Source organism: Amblyomma americanum, chromosome 2, assembly GCF_052857255.1.
Source record: "Amblyomma americanum isolate KBUSLIRL-KWMA chromosome 2, ASM5285725v1, whole genome shotgun sequence".
Lineage (NCBI taxonomy): Eukaryota > Metazoa > Arthropoda > Arachnida > Ixodida > Ixodidae > Amblyomma > Amblyomma americanum.
Window position 1 is genome coordinate 121,995,029 of NC_135498.1, and position 14,691 is coordinate 122,009,719.

A 14,691-nucleotide genomic window follows, 5' to 3' on the forward strand; every position below is an offset into this window, starting at 1 on the left:
GGAAGAACAAAAAAAACTGCGCTGTGTGTGTGTACGTGTTTCTTCTTGGTCCCCATTTCTTTCGCGCAGTTCCATCATGAACGAAATCCACCAACTAGCCCGCCTCAAAACCCTTCATGTATTATTATGTTCAGTAATACGTTTTCACCTTTCAAAGCAGACAACCAGGCTGACTACTGTGGCCGTCGCTGCGACCGCACCGACGCTGCGACAGTGCGACCACCTTGTTGAAAGTCTGTCGCAGTGGCACTGCGACGAGAATGACACGCATTTCTGTCGCACAGCAGCATAAATTGCACTGCGCTGCGGCAACAATCGCATCATGTGAAACGGCCCAGCGATAACTGAGGCCAGATGTCGTTTCATAGGCAGTGCGGTCTCAAGCGGTGCCCGAATCGCAGTGAAAAGCGTGTGCATGCAGCAGCGGCAATGCACATTGCTCTCTCTCGATCACGGGAGTTGTGCTGTGCGGGTGAAATGAAGCGAAATTCTAAAGTAAGTACTGATATTTGCGCACGAGCGCAGCCGAGCAGAAATAACCACACAGCCAAGATTGCCGCGATATGGTTTAAATTCACTTGCTCTACAGCACGCCACTTCGAGCACTCTACATTTACTACGTTTTTGGCACCGTGCGTACACGTTCGCGGCACCCGTAACGATGTTTCCGCTTGCAGAGGTGTTAGGGCAGAAAGACATGCACGAAAAATTGAATGAAAATCATTGCCGTTTGCGAGCAGTTTAAGTATTTGGTTTGGTTTGTAGGGTTTGTCTCAAAGCGACTCAAGGCTATCAGAGACGCCGTAGTGGAGCCCTCCGTGATTTCTACTACCTGGGATTCGTGCACTGACATCGCACATAAGCGAAATGCGACTGCCGCGGCCGGGATCGAAATCATGTTGTTCAGCTCAGCAGCTGAGCATCATGACCACTCAGCCACCGCGGCAGCTCAGTTGCAGTATTTGAGTATTTGATTGTGCAATCCCCCCCTCTTTTTTTTCTGTGCCAGTGCTCATGCAAAGCAGGAAAATCACAATGCTGCAAGCACATCATTGCAATGATGCTGTTTATGAACAGGCAAAAAATTTTCTTTTTTATTTTTCTAAAGAAATACATTGTCAATGAGCTGAACAGCTTAAATGTAATAAGCACAGTTTTTACCACCTTCTTCAAATATCTTACTACTTTGAATACGAGAAGCAATATATTTTTAAGCACTAGCAAAGTAACACCTGTGTTCTTTTCTTGGTTCATCTGCAGGACGGGCATACAGAACCTTGAACATCTTACATGCGCGGATATGGAAAGGGCGTGGGGAAGATTGAGATCCAAACCGCTGTACGAAGCACAAGAGCTGAAGGATTTGTGCCATGCGCAGGCGCAGCCACAACTGCAACTTACAGAGCAGAGACTGCACGATATACGACAGCGCCTCATGGCAGCAGTACCAGATAGTGCACTTGCGCTGCACTTTCACGGAAGGTTTCGGCAAACTGATACCACCGAAACTAATGCCACCGCAACATTAAAAGAGCATTTGATGGTGTGCCACATGGCCGCTGACATAGTGATGCCATACAGACAGATGCTTTTCCATGACGTGGCATTCACCGATGAATTTCAACTTAAAATATATAGATTTTCGTACAGTCATCTGTCACAAGCAGAGCAACAGTTTTATGAGAAGTATGTAGAAGTGTCCCAAGAACAAGCAGTGAGGATCTGCAAAGAAACCCACTCCCTGAATACCACTAAGTGGCAAAGAGAACGGCAAGTGCCGTGCATATTTCACCTTTTTACCCAGAGAAAACCAGTCATCGGAACAAAAAGTGACCGCAATGCTCGCCTATTGTTTCCAAGGAAACAATGCTACTCGGTATGGGAAAGCTTCCGAGGAACCTGCTCTAGAAGAGTATTACAAAATGACATCAAATGCTGTAACAAAGCTAGGGCTGCTTGTGAACCCTCTCCTCCCTTGGCTTGGCTACAGCCCTGATGGCGTTGTGTTCAAGAATGGTTGTCCTGCCATCCTGATTGAGGTAAAAAGTCCCCTTCTGGGAAAAACTCGGGAAGCAATTGATATTGCCCATAAAGGGAAGTTAAAATACTTATATAAAGATGGTGAAAATTTCGTTGTAAACAAAAATCACAATTATTTTTCTCAAGTGCAACTAGGGATGTTCCTTTTGAACTTGGATATGGCACATTTCATCGTGTATTCTAAGGTACTATCACTCATTGTAAATGTGGCGCGATGTGACCATCACATTAATAATCTTGGACACAAACTGCAGTTCGTGTATTTTAAACATCTGCTGCCAAAGCTGACAAAAGTTGCATAAGGTTAATTTGCTACGCCAACAAGCACAGCTTGTAAGAAGGAAGACTGCGTTGCAGGTTTTGTGCAATTTTAATAAACATTTTCATTCTAGTGCACAGAGAACCTGTGGTTGTTTTACTTGTTGCACTAAAGAAACAAGCAATGCTACCTTAAGGAAGGTTAAAGATATTGCAGAAGAGACGTAATTTCTTGGACTTGTACACAGCAGGAACATACCGCTTTATGCAGCAATTGCAAAGGGTGAAAAAAAAAAACATAGTGAAGGAACAATAACCAGCTTCAAAAACAGTCAGCCTGTCAGTATGACTTACAGAAAACGTATCCCAAGACAGCACTAAAAGATCAGTTTCGAAATCACTTGTGTGATTCCAAAGCACATGCCCTACAACTCATTGACGGCAAGATTTTCTTCCTCGAGGGTAAATTTTCAAAGGTGTTTTGCATGAAACCATAAATCTCATTTATAGCTTTATTTCCATTTAATTTAACTTCATAATTAACAGAACAAAAGTTAATATGTGATGGCAGTTTGCAAAAGCCTGCACGTCACAATCAAGTTTTCTTAACGTCACAGAGAAGAAAAATAATTGAAAAGTGCTAAATACACTGCTATAACCTTGAAGGATAGTATGGGAAGAAAGGCACAAAAGCAATGCGGCGTGCACAGGCTAAATGAAATCCACATAGCACAAAGAAAGAAAGCACACACTTTCCAAATTCCACAATGAATGAATGTTCTGCAGAAATTAACTACAGCAAATGACATTGTTTCACTAATAGGCTATACTGAACATCACAAGAATGAAAAAGATGCTCTTAATGTTTACTAAATCAGAGTAGAACAACATGTACCATAGCAATTGATTTTGCACGTCATCACAACTGGTACAAGCACAACAAAAATGCAATAACATGCAATAATGAATGAATAAATAAGTCAGGAGAAAGAAAGATGCACAGCACTGAACAATACATAAAAATTCTGAGCATAAAACTTCACAATATGCTAAGCATTTTCAAGTCTGTCGTGCTAATTAAAAGTGCACATTATACAGGTGCTCAATAACATAGAACAGTACTGACCATAGCAGAGTACCCAGTTGCCTGAATGCAGACACACCAAAGAATATGTCCAGACAGAAATAAAATTAACTCTAGAGTATCATCATAACAAAAAGTGCAAACAGTGCTATACAGCTTTTGGCCCATCAGTAATGGCCCACCTAACAGAAAAAGAATAACTGTCCATAGACACAACCTTGAGTTTACTGATAATGCAAAAAATTTCTAGCCTGTCTCCGCACTAAGTGGGCGCAAGCTTGAAATGCATTGCGTGGAATAGCGTACCTCACACTAGCATAGCTCATGGACTGTAGATGGCATACATTAGTATAGGTCACGGTCTTTGCCTGATATCACCAGGTCGCCTTCATTCGCCACTTCTTGTGATTTATCTGCCAGTGCGTTCAGCTGCTTTGGCTGCTGCTGACAGGAAGTGCGCTGAGCATTCCTAATTAGTTTTGCTGTTCGGCACACAATAGCACTGACTACCTCTTTGCTGGTCGTAGTGATGAGTTTGGCCTCCTTGCTCTTTTTCTCACTTTCATGTCTACCTAAATAAAGCTGCAGAGACCTCGTCGAGGTCTTGTATCTGTAGGCATGACTGGCTCCGTTGCACAGGCACGGCGGCAGTAGCACACACAATTGGCTCCAAGCATTTGGAAGCACAGAAAAAAGATGAAAGATGAGGACAACAATACACAGTGCAAAAGGTTATGAGTAAAACACACCATATGAGAAGCTGTGGCGACAGCCAAGTTTGCTGCAGCAGGAGAACTGAAGCAGCTCTTTTGGTGCCAGTGCTGGATTGAATCATACTCAGGCCTGAAGTTATTTTCTGCTTGCCATGAACCCAGTCACAGCTGCCACACTTTGATGGAGGCAAAATGATAGGGCGTGTATGCTATACAATGTTGGCGCATGTTAAAGAAACCCCAGGCAGTCAAAATTTCGGAACCCTCTACTACGACGCCTCTCATAGCCCAAGTCACTTTAGGACATGAAATCCAATAAAACTGAGCCAAACCAATCTGATAGGGACATTTGCAAACAGACGATGTTTGCCTGAATTTGCTGAGAATGGGAGCTACAAGTATTTTATGATTAGAACAATTCTTCATTATGCCAGGGCGTATGAAGCCTGATAAACTGCATTAAGTGGTGAAAAGGGCACAGCAAACAATAGTGTTAGTTGCAGACAGTTGATTTGTAGTAAGGTATTTTGAAGACAGTGCAAAAAAATATGACCATGGTGCTAACCTTACAATCCAATAATCGCAATTACACTGAAAAAATTACTGCAACTGGACACCCCCACTAAATCGTTTTTCAGACAATATCAGAGCTGACAGGTTAACAATGCCTGCTATAATAACCATTATTTGGTCGAGCGCCCCAACAAGATCCCACGGAATAGGCACCTTAAGCACCTTAAACACCTTCACGCGTTGGATGGCTCTCTCCACATGCACTCGAGCTCTGGCAATGTGAACTGTTTTAGTCGCATCCTCAGCTGAGAACTGCTCTTCAGAGCGCAGGAATGGTGGCTGTACCACACCAAGGCCCTGTTTTGCACACATGTCGTCAATGCAGAAGCCTTTGTCAACCATTACGTCATCTTCGAAGCTTTCAGCTTGTCCAACACATTAGACTTTAACACACAAGCTTTATCCGATGCACGACCTCCAAATCCATTACTAATGAATGTTATAAGGCCAGCAGGTGACACCCCAACAAGTGCCTTAGCCGTGTGTGTTCCCTTGTAATAAGAATATGTCAGGATGCGGCAGGACTGACAGCGCGATTTCTCTACCTGCACTTCTGTGCAATCTAGGACAACCCGCACCTCCTGAAATTGAGCAAAGCAATGAGGCATATTCAGCATTATTTCATTTTTTGATGGCCATGGAATGGCTGCTTTGAGTATGGCAGCAAGGCTGCGAAGGATGCCATAGAAATGCCTCTGCACTGTCGTTTCACTTGTACAGAATAGTGTGGCAAGGCAGTTTAGTGACAGGCATGTTTTTAGGTGTACAAGTACAAGAACAACACGCTCATACACAGGAATGTCCGTGGTCATTTCGTCGACCAATGCCACCTCTTCTGAAATAGCTAAAAGCGCACTTTTTGACTTCACACCAGTCAAGGCACGCACAGCTACATCTGTTGTCAGTAATTCAACAACGTTCCTCTTTCTTTGCGGAGCAGAAAGTGCATCAACTTGTACACCTTTGTCTGTGTAGGTGTGGCTGTGCCCTGCTAGCTGAAGCATGACCTCTGCCACTTCAGCATCCGTCATTGTTGGATTCGGCAAAGTCTCGCCATCATGGGGGGCAGTATGAAACGCAGCTGCATGCCAATCATCTTCCACCTGCATAGAAAGATGTTTATGGGCAAGACATTAAACGAAAAATATGAAAATTCCTTCTAAATCTGACCCAGGATTTCAGGCCAGGATGACAAGTATGCTGTGAAACATGCTGCTGGTACTGCAATTCGCTGCAGTAGCATCTGGAGAAAAAACATTGAAAGTTGCACGGTCAACAAATACAGAAGCCAGACATACCTACATGTCATAATTTCCAGCTCGCCTCATTATCTACAAATCAAGCTGGGACTGTCCTCTTTCTCCATCTTATGCACAAACAAACCTTATTAGTGTTTTTCATTACACCCTGAAGAACTATCACTGTGAGGCTCATGCAACAGGCACAACTTGGTACTGGAACAAGTGATTTTCAATTATTCATACTCCTAACTCTCAAAAACTGCCCATCAGTGCTTGCAGGCTCCCTCTGTCTCGTGATGGTTGGGTTAGCACACCTTGACAAAACAAATTTCCACATACATTTCCACAAGAAAAAGATGTAGCTACAACATGAGTACTAAAATAAGTACAAAAAGTAGTAACATACCTTTTACATACTTCTCAGTTTTCTATGTTCCATGCAAAGGAATAATTTTACAGCAATGTTAATATTTAGCTATTAATGAGTCCCTCAGCTACACAACATTTCTGCAGAAATTTATGAGTTGCACATGCGCCACACTGTGGCTCATTAGATGTTAATCTTTTACCCAGGGGTTTTGTATTTCAGAGCGGATGTTATCAATACGCCTTAACGAAGGCTTAAGGGATAGTGTCGCTGTCTGCACATGTCACCTGAATGACGAGAGATGCAAAGGATGGTGCAGGAAATTGACAGCTGATACAGAGTAGGTGAGCATTTTCAGAGGGAAAGTAATGCTTCAAACCAGACAAATGCGGTAAGTCAATGCTCACCGCAGACATCCCTGTAGATGTATCTCCATCTGAAGGGGCCAATGGTGGAGAGGACAGGTCCGAGATGCCACTGCGTTCGGGTAGCATCACTGAAAAAAATGAACATGCACATTTTTCTGCCATAACAAATAAATAAAAGTGCCACTGCATTAAGTTGTGTAATCCGTTGTGTACCTTAGATTTTAGAAATGTGTATGCGTCAGTTGTTTCTAGTGTATTGTAATTTGTACAGCGTAGACTTATTAAAAAGCAAAGTGCTTGACTGAATGAAATTAGCATCTAATAAAGAAATTTGGCATTAATGCAACCATGTCTCAACCAGGTTTGAAAAATAACTTACCGTGGCTATCTCTAGCGGATGCTCGCGCAGCACGGGCTGCTGATGCTCGTGCTCTTCGAAGGTCCTGGTGGTCGTGAGTTCTGTTTGGTAGGCATTGTGAAGGTATAGCAGTTTTCTTGAGCCTCTTGCGAACTGGTGTCCATATGTTTGGATCTGTAGAATAAATTATGGATTACCTCCTAGCTCAATGCAGCTACGCCTTCTATCTTTGACAATGGTTTGAAAGTGCGGCACTGTTCAGACAGAAATGCTATCATTAGTTGCTTCACTCTGCACAAGCTACTAATTTTTGCAAACTGATGCAGCACTTCACTAGGACTGCTGCAGGAATTACTGACAAAAGATGCCTTACACAGCTGTTTAAGTACAACCATATATTGCTTCCATTGAGGGTGCTCCGTGCATGGAACTGCAGCAAAAGACAGTGGTAGACTGCGGCATCGCACACTACGTTGAACTATATCATAGCTACCATGCACTACCCTCACAGGCTGTTATTTCACCGTAGTGGGTGACTCGGACTGTGATATTCGCTATAAGCAGAAATTAACAAGAAACCTGTGCCCACGTCTGCTTGTGTATTTCCACGACGGTACCAATGAGCATAAGTGACCTCACATTGTGGATTTTGAGGTCTCGAAGCGGCTCAGGTAATGAGGCGTTGCCGTAGTGGAGGGCTCTGAATTAATGTAGACTATGTAGGGTTATTTAACATGGGCGTTTTTTTTGCATTTCGCCCGCGACATTGCGATCACGAGCCGAACGCCAAAGCCACTGAGCCATCGCGGCGGGTACCATCATACAAATGAGCAGCTGTTAGTGGGCCGAAAAGATTTCACGATTGTGCATTTACACAAATACACAGCTTGACGCCAACTTCCCAGCTTAGCGACGCATTTCGTTGCAGCTCCCTTCTACATTCTGAGATCTGCATTTGTCACCCGCTCATTCCTTGCACACACACACTGCAGAAATATTTGCGCTAGACAGTCGATTTGTGCTAGCATAATAGTGAAATGAATAGCACATCGCTTACCAATACGGCTCCAAAAGAAGTCGTCCTCCACAAAGTGGGCACTGCACACCTTCATCGGCGGTGTCACACGTTTCCCGATGCGCAGCTTAATCATCCACAGCTTTTTCAGACGGGTGTCAGCGGGAAAAGAATGCAGACTTGTTTGTCCGCACACTGCCCGGTTTGTGCACTGCGGCATGCAGCACATCCTGTTGCTCTTGTACTTTCTTCTTTTTTCCATTGCAAACAGCCTTGAGACGCCGCTGACGCGCAGCTCGAACAAAGTAAAAAACTGCGAAGTCCTAGCTCCCGCACACACACCTGCGCCTGCTCGCGCCGCTCATCTCTGTGGCGTTTCTCGGCCTCACCGGTGCGCGGCGCCACCATCTACGGAACTTGCGAATACTACATGAGAGCTCCAACGCGTATGACTTGCCAGACGAGCTGTTCCGTCGGTTATTTCGACTCGATAAGGAGAAAGTGGAGTGGTTGTGCGGCAAACTTGCAGACGAACTGCGAGGCGTACGGACGAGCGCTTTGTCAGTGCGGCGGCAGGTGCTGTGCGCTCTCCGTTTTTTTGCCTCCGCGGGCTTTCAAGTGTGTGTCGGCCTCGCGCAATCGACGGTGAGCAAGTGCGTGCGGCGTGTGGCTGAGGCCACTGCAAAGCTGACGCACAGAAGGGATGGGTGCGTTTCCCGGCGCACCCCGAGGGAAAAGCGGCAGCGAAGGTGACCTTCCTTCCCCGCGGCACCATCTCCGACATCGTCGGCTGCGTCGACGGCACGCTGATTACCATAAAAGCGCCGCGGGGAGACCCAGCAAACCGGGCAGCATTCTGGAGCCGCAAAGGATACTACGCGATGAACACCATGATCGTGAGTAGACTGGTTTTTTGACCGCATGTGTTCGAAAGCTGCGACCTCGACAATGGAAGTTCACGTCTAAGATTGTCTGCCTGTGTTTCTCGCAGATCTGCGACGCGAACATGAAGATCCTTGCGGTCGACCCTCGCTGCCCGGGGTCTTGTCATGATGCCTTTTCTTGGCGCTACTCACGGCTGCGTCGGAAGGTGGAGCACGGGCTGCTGGAGGATGGCGAGTTTCTTCTGGGTAAGCAGCCTATTGATCATCAGGCCACTTCGACAGCACGTATTTAGCTACAGCAGTGGCTCGTACCTAATTCAGGCAGGTTATAACATGGATGACATGCAACAGTATGATGTATCTTATTTATTATTGTGTATTTATTGTTACTGCTGGTGCAGAGGCACAAGAAACATTGTTATAAAGTGAATCGTATTTCAAGCATAAAACACCAAGCCAAAAGAGGTGTGCACATCGTTATTGTCGTGTAGGATATCACAGTACATCATTAATCTAGAAGGCTGTGCTTACAGAGGTACCCCTTAGTCATGAATCTTCTGCATGCCTATGAATTCTGGTTCAGCATACTGGTTTTGAGCTGCTTGGTATGAATCATTTATTACATAGGTGACAACACACTTCACTGCAAATTTTGGTCGTGCAGGAGACAGTGGATATCCACTGAAGCCATGGCTGCTCACACCAGTGTCAGGGCATCCTGGTGCAAACACTGCAGAAGGGCAGTACGACGCAGCACATTCCTTAATGCGATGTGTTGTGGAATGCTGCATTGGTGTTCTCAAAAGCCACTTCCGGTGCCTTCAAAGGTACCGGACACTCCACTACGAGCCGGAGCGGGCGGTGGCATCATTGCATGTGTGCTGAGTTGCACAACATCTGTCTTGAAGGAGCCCTGGCTGCAGACGAAGACGACACTACTGATGACCCTGACAACAATGGGCCACCTCTGCTTGCCGTGTACTTGGCGGGGACAGGATCCCGCATGACCTACCTGCGTGGTAGAGCAATGCGAGACTGTATCATTGGCCTCTTTGGCACAACCCGTCCGCAGAGGCAAGCACGCCTGCAGATGGCGTGGCGACAGCAGCAGCAGCAACAGCAGCACCACCAGCAGTAAGCCCTGCACCATCTGGCAGCTGTGGCTACAATGACTCACCGTGCTGGCGTGGCGAGTTGTCGCAGCCACCCTTGCTACGGGCAGTGCCATTGCCCTGTGTTAGTGCGTGAGCCCCTGTGTGATATGATGCCCTCGGCCACTGGTAGCCACATTCCAGCATTTGCAAATTACTTATTCTTAAGTGTGCTTGAAAGCCTCCAGTGGCAAGATATGAAGTGCACACACCAACTGCTGCTCCACCGACAGTGGTCACCAGTATGCCTTTCAGTGCATCAGCAAGCTTGCCGCACAGCTACTGCACTTTCTCCTTCTCAAGTCGAAATACACGCCAAAACAGCTCGTCCAACAAGTGAAATGCATCCTTGTACACCATCTTTCGCCGTTGCTTACGTCGACGTGCCCATTTAGGCAAACAGTTGCTTGTGGTCACTATGTGTTTGATGAATGTGCACGAGGAAAAAGTGCTCAGTTTGATACGGTCGTTCTTGACGACAGTGGGCATAAAGCAGGAAATTTTAGCTCAGTTTTGAAGCATATAGCTAAGGGTACCTAGTCATTAAAGAAATTACGTATTTTAAAGAGTGTGATGTCATCTGGCAAATTTTTTTTTCCCTAAAGGTGGCTGGGTAAGAACATAATTAAGGTGGTGCTTCTTGGAGGCAATCTGAAGATACTATAAGCACTCTGACTGTTTTTTTAGATACGAAAAAAATCCTGGTTGCTTTCTTGTCAGTTTCAGATGTCATTCGCAATAGTGTAATTTGTTGAAAGTGAAGAGGTTGAAGTGGTTTCAAGATCTAATGATTACGTGCACCTGAGGTATTCGTGGAGCAGGCAATCTTGCCATTCACGGCAGCTTGAGGTATCTTTATCAAGGCTCCACTGCTGGATCCCACCCTTAAATTTCTATTTGCACAGGTCTGGGTTGGTACTTAATCCCGTCTGTGTATTTTGTGGAAAGCACAAAACCACAGACCATTTTTTGTTGTTTTGTCACTGATACACCATGATAAGAAGACGGCTTTTAGAGAAACCACTACAACAACTTGGTCTTTGTTTGAGCAGCCCAGTCATATTGTCGTTTGGGGCCACCATACTTGGGTACAGCCACAAGTCTGTTTTTACCGCCGTCCAAAATTTTTTAATGGAATCAAATCGGCTACCTTGGTAATTTTATTTTTTCCAATATTAATTTTATTCTTACTATTATCATTATCATTTACCTACTTGGCTATAAACATCAGTCTCGATTTCCTGCATGTGTTATGCATTTCCCATTTCATTTGCAATTCCTTCTTGTTTACTTCTTCCTTACTCAGCATTCATTTCATTTTCGTCCAGGAAATATTTACCTGAAAAACTCTCTGTGCCCTCAATTCTTGGCCAATCCCCCTATGTGGGCATGTGCCATTGTAAGAGGGTAACAACAAAGACAACAACAACATATGTGTATGGCCTCGCGGAAAAGCCGACAGAGTGTGCAGATTAGTTAAGACCTGTGCAAGACCTCAGGATAACTGGCACGACATGCGGCCAAGCGTGAAAGGTCTCTTTTGAAGTTCTGGCACTATTATACTGGTGCATAGAATGCATGACTTGTGACTGATGATATAAGTTGATGTTGGCACATATGTTGAAGATGATTGTCAAAACCATTAAAAATACAGCTGATAGTCTGTTGTGAAGTTTAATGACCTAAAGCCATGCCTGAGCTTTTGAATGAGGCTTATATTGATTCACTGTGTTTCGTTTCATGACCTGTTGCTAGTGTCATATGAAGCTGCTAGGAAGAAGCTGGGTAGAGCACAAGTTACGTCAGACTTGGCATCTTGGCGGCCAATCACCAAACCGAAATAGTTTGTAGTAGACTCTGATGAGGAAGAAGCAACTTCGCACAAGATGTATCCACTATTGCCATAAAGCTTCCTGGTGCCGTTCACTTCAGGTATGTAGGACCTAATTGGGTAGTGGTGGTGGTGGTGAGGCATTAAAAGCGGTCAATGGTTAAGTCATAAATACAAAATAGCCCTGATGAATTAGTAGTGTGAAATTTGTTATCAATGACTGTTTTATCTCAGTTTATTTTAGGTGGAGCACTGCATGCCACCGAGTCAACTGGAGCTATTGGTATTGACTTATTGTATTTGCAGATTTGAAAAATTCTGCTCACTAATGAATCTACATTTCAAGATATGCAGAATGCAATTCTGAGAAGCCAAAGAGAGCCAGGTTAGTTTTAGGCAGAGCTATTCTTAAGAAAAGATTTCTGTAGCAAGCATGTTGTTTTATTTCAGCAGTGCAGCCGCACACCACAACCAGAGATATCATCCCTGAAGCAGGTAGGCTTCTTTCTCCTCTCCTATGTACTGTGAATTTTTTAACCATTGCCAATTTGTGTGTTAATTTTATTTATACACTATCATTTCTGTGGAAGCCTTACAGCCTGTGTTCTTTTATTGCTGCTGCTAGAATTTCAGAGGCAGGTCCTCAGGCAACTCCTTGTCAACAGGCTCATGAGCAGGTTTTGGACCTGGGGACACACATGCCAACAGCAAGAGCTGCTGACAAAAGCAAAGCTGCACCAGTTTTAATTCCCAAGCCTTTTAAACAGCTCAAAAATTTCATGCAGTTTGATGAGAAGAGTGGATCTTTCGGGATTCCATGGAAGAGACGCAAACTATCCCAAGGTGCGGTTCCATCAGTACTTCCGGCAAAAAGTAGACAACAGTCCTCGCTGCAGCGCAACGACAGCAGTTCTGTGAGTATTCCAATTCTTTGTCCAAAAGTAAAATAACGAGCGTCAAAACACCACCACTCCGATGACTTTTGACTTATATTGATATATAACTAACGGTTACAGGGCGTATTTTTGTTATATCGGAAGTTCATAGTAATAGGGGTTCCCCATCATAGCGAAATATGCAAAGTCAGGCAAAGGTTGCGTTTATTTTTCTAAAATATCTGTTAAGCATGTCTGCTTCTCTTCTGAAGTGTTTTCCAAGCTCCTCAGTGTGATCAGGTGCTACTCGTCAAAATTATTTCTGTCAACGAGCTGCTTTAGAGACGCAATTTACTAATTACGATATGAGTGTTCATGGCAGCAGGTGGTAGGTCGGCCTCCGATGTCTAATATACTCGGCAAAACTTGCAGCGAGGAAGCTCGTGCAACTCACACAAGCGAAGGACATATCAATTGCACTGCTTGTGTTTCCACTTCGATCAACCAGCACAGCAGCATAAGCACCTACTTACACTGCAGCCCATACATCGATGCGCACTTGGCCAGCGGTTTCATTGTAGACTTTTTATCCCTTTTTTGTGGTTGACATGTGGTTTTAGAAGAGGGCAAGCGTGTCACAGAAGCTAGACAACGCTTCTTGGTATCTGTGTACACTGGCAGGAAGCGCGTTTTTAAATGGCGAGGCCGAACATGCGGCGTCTCCTTGCTTGCTCTAACCGAGTTGTACTGTCATGGTCGTTCATTGATCTGAAACACAGTGACATTGCTCGAATACATATTTTAAATGACGGTTATTCCCAACCTCGTTCGTAATAAACGAATGTTCGTTATAACCAAGGACGTTATATGAGGGTTTTTATGTATTTGTTTCATTCATAGCATTTCTCACAAAGCGCACGGATATAATTGTGCCTGAACTACGACTCCTCTATGTGGTCCCCAAGGCCCACAGTGAGAAGTGCAGGTAGCAAGTTTAATAAGTTTCTGGCCAAGACTGCTGAGCCAACTACGTTATCAGCGAAATCAGATGGTGTCAGTAAGTTTGGTTCACCTCTTATATACGCCTTTTCACGGGCTCATAGCCGCCAGGGGGAGCCACAGCGCCGCAAACCGGATGGACACCCAGGAAACTTCCGGTCTCCCCGCAAAGCGAGCGAGCGAGCCGCAGGGTCGAGGCGAGTTTTTCTTTTGTGTTTGTAGCACGGCCAAAGTACGGCGCGGTCGCCCTGTTGCAATATGTTTTCGGGTGGAAAAACATCTTCCGTGACCCCATCACGACGTGGACCGTGCTGTTGTGTGCCAGGTTGCAGCTTGCGACCTGGAACCAACCTCCCGTCGCAGGTGCGCACTTTCAGGTTTCCGGCAGACGCAGAGCGTAGAAACGCTTGGATAGCAGCAGTTCGGCGGGACCGATGGATGCCTACGAAAAGCTCCCATGTTTGTTCTGCTCATTTCATTCAAGGTGAGAACAGATTTATGATGTCTGCTTGTGCCGCAGCCAATTCCTGCATGTCTTATGTGCACTTTGAGATTGAACGTTGACTGGATTGAACGTTGCGGGTTGGCAATCGTCACGACCGCATTCGCCTAATCAGCGGCTGCATCTCTAGCAGTAAAAATTGCACTGTGAAGTAAGGAAACACTGTTTTGCGGTTAGTTGTGCGTGCAAGGCATCGTTTAGCCATTTCCAGGGCAATTAGCCAGCTTGTGACGCTTGCAGTGCAGTTTCGATCATGCAGCAATGCGAGTGTGTGTGATTTACGGGCATTTAAAGTCCCGACGTAACTCAGCCTATGATAAACGGCGTAGTTGAGTGCTCCAGAATAATTTAGACCACCTGAGGGTTTTGAATGTGTACTGAATTTGCACAGCACACGGTCGCTTTCTAGACGCGTGTCGCGTCAATCAAAAC

The 14,691-nt window shown here is 45.1% G+C and overlaps 1 protein-coding gene across 2 annotated transcripts in view; it reads right to left on the reverse strand.

The window, feature by feature from the left end:
• Positions 1-1,054: 1,054 nt before the first annotated feature.
• Positions 1,055-14,691, reverse strand: part of LOC144121783 (uncharacterized) — a 101,771-nt gene continuing 88,134 nt past the window's right edge. The window contains exons 1-4 of one of the 2 annotated variants that reach the window (XM_077655179.1): positions 8,060-11,450; positions 7,024-7,176; positions 6,684-6,772; positions 1,055-5,771 (exon numbers count right to left, since the gene is read on the reverse strand). In XM_077655179.1, coding sequence (XP_077511305.1) covers positions 5,010-5,771; positions 6,684-6,772; positions 7,024-7,176; positions 8,060-8,279 — 1,224 coding nt within the window. In that variant the 5' untranslated portion in view covers positions 8,280-11,450 and the 3' untranslated portion in view covers positions 1,055-5,009. Of the gene's footprint in view, positions 5,772-6,683; positions 6,773-7,023; positions 7,177-8,059; positions 11,451-14,691 lie in introns of those variants that run through there. The other variant, XM_077655181.1, reaches the window with a different exon arrangement.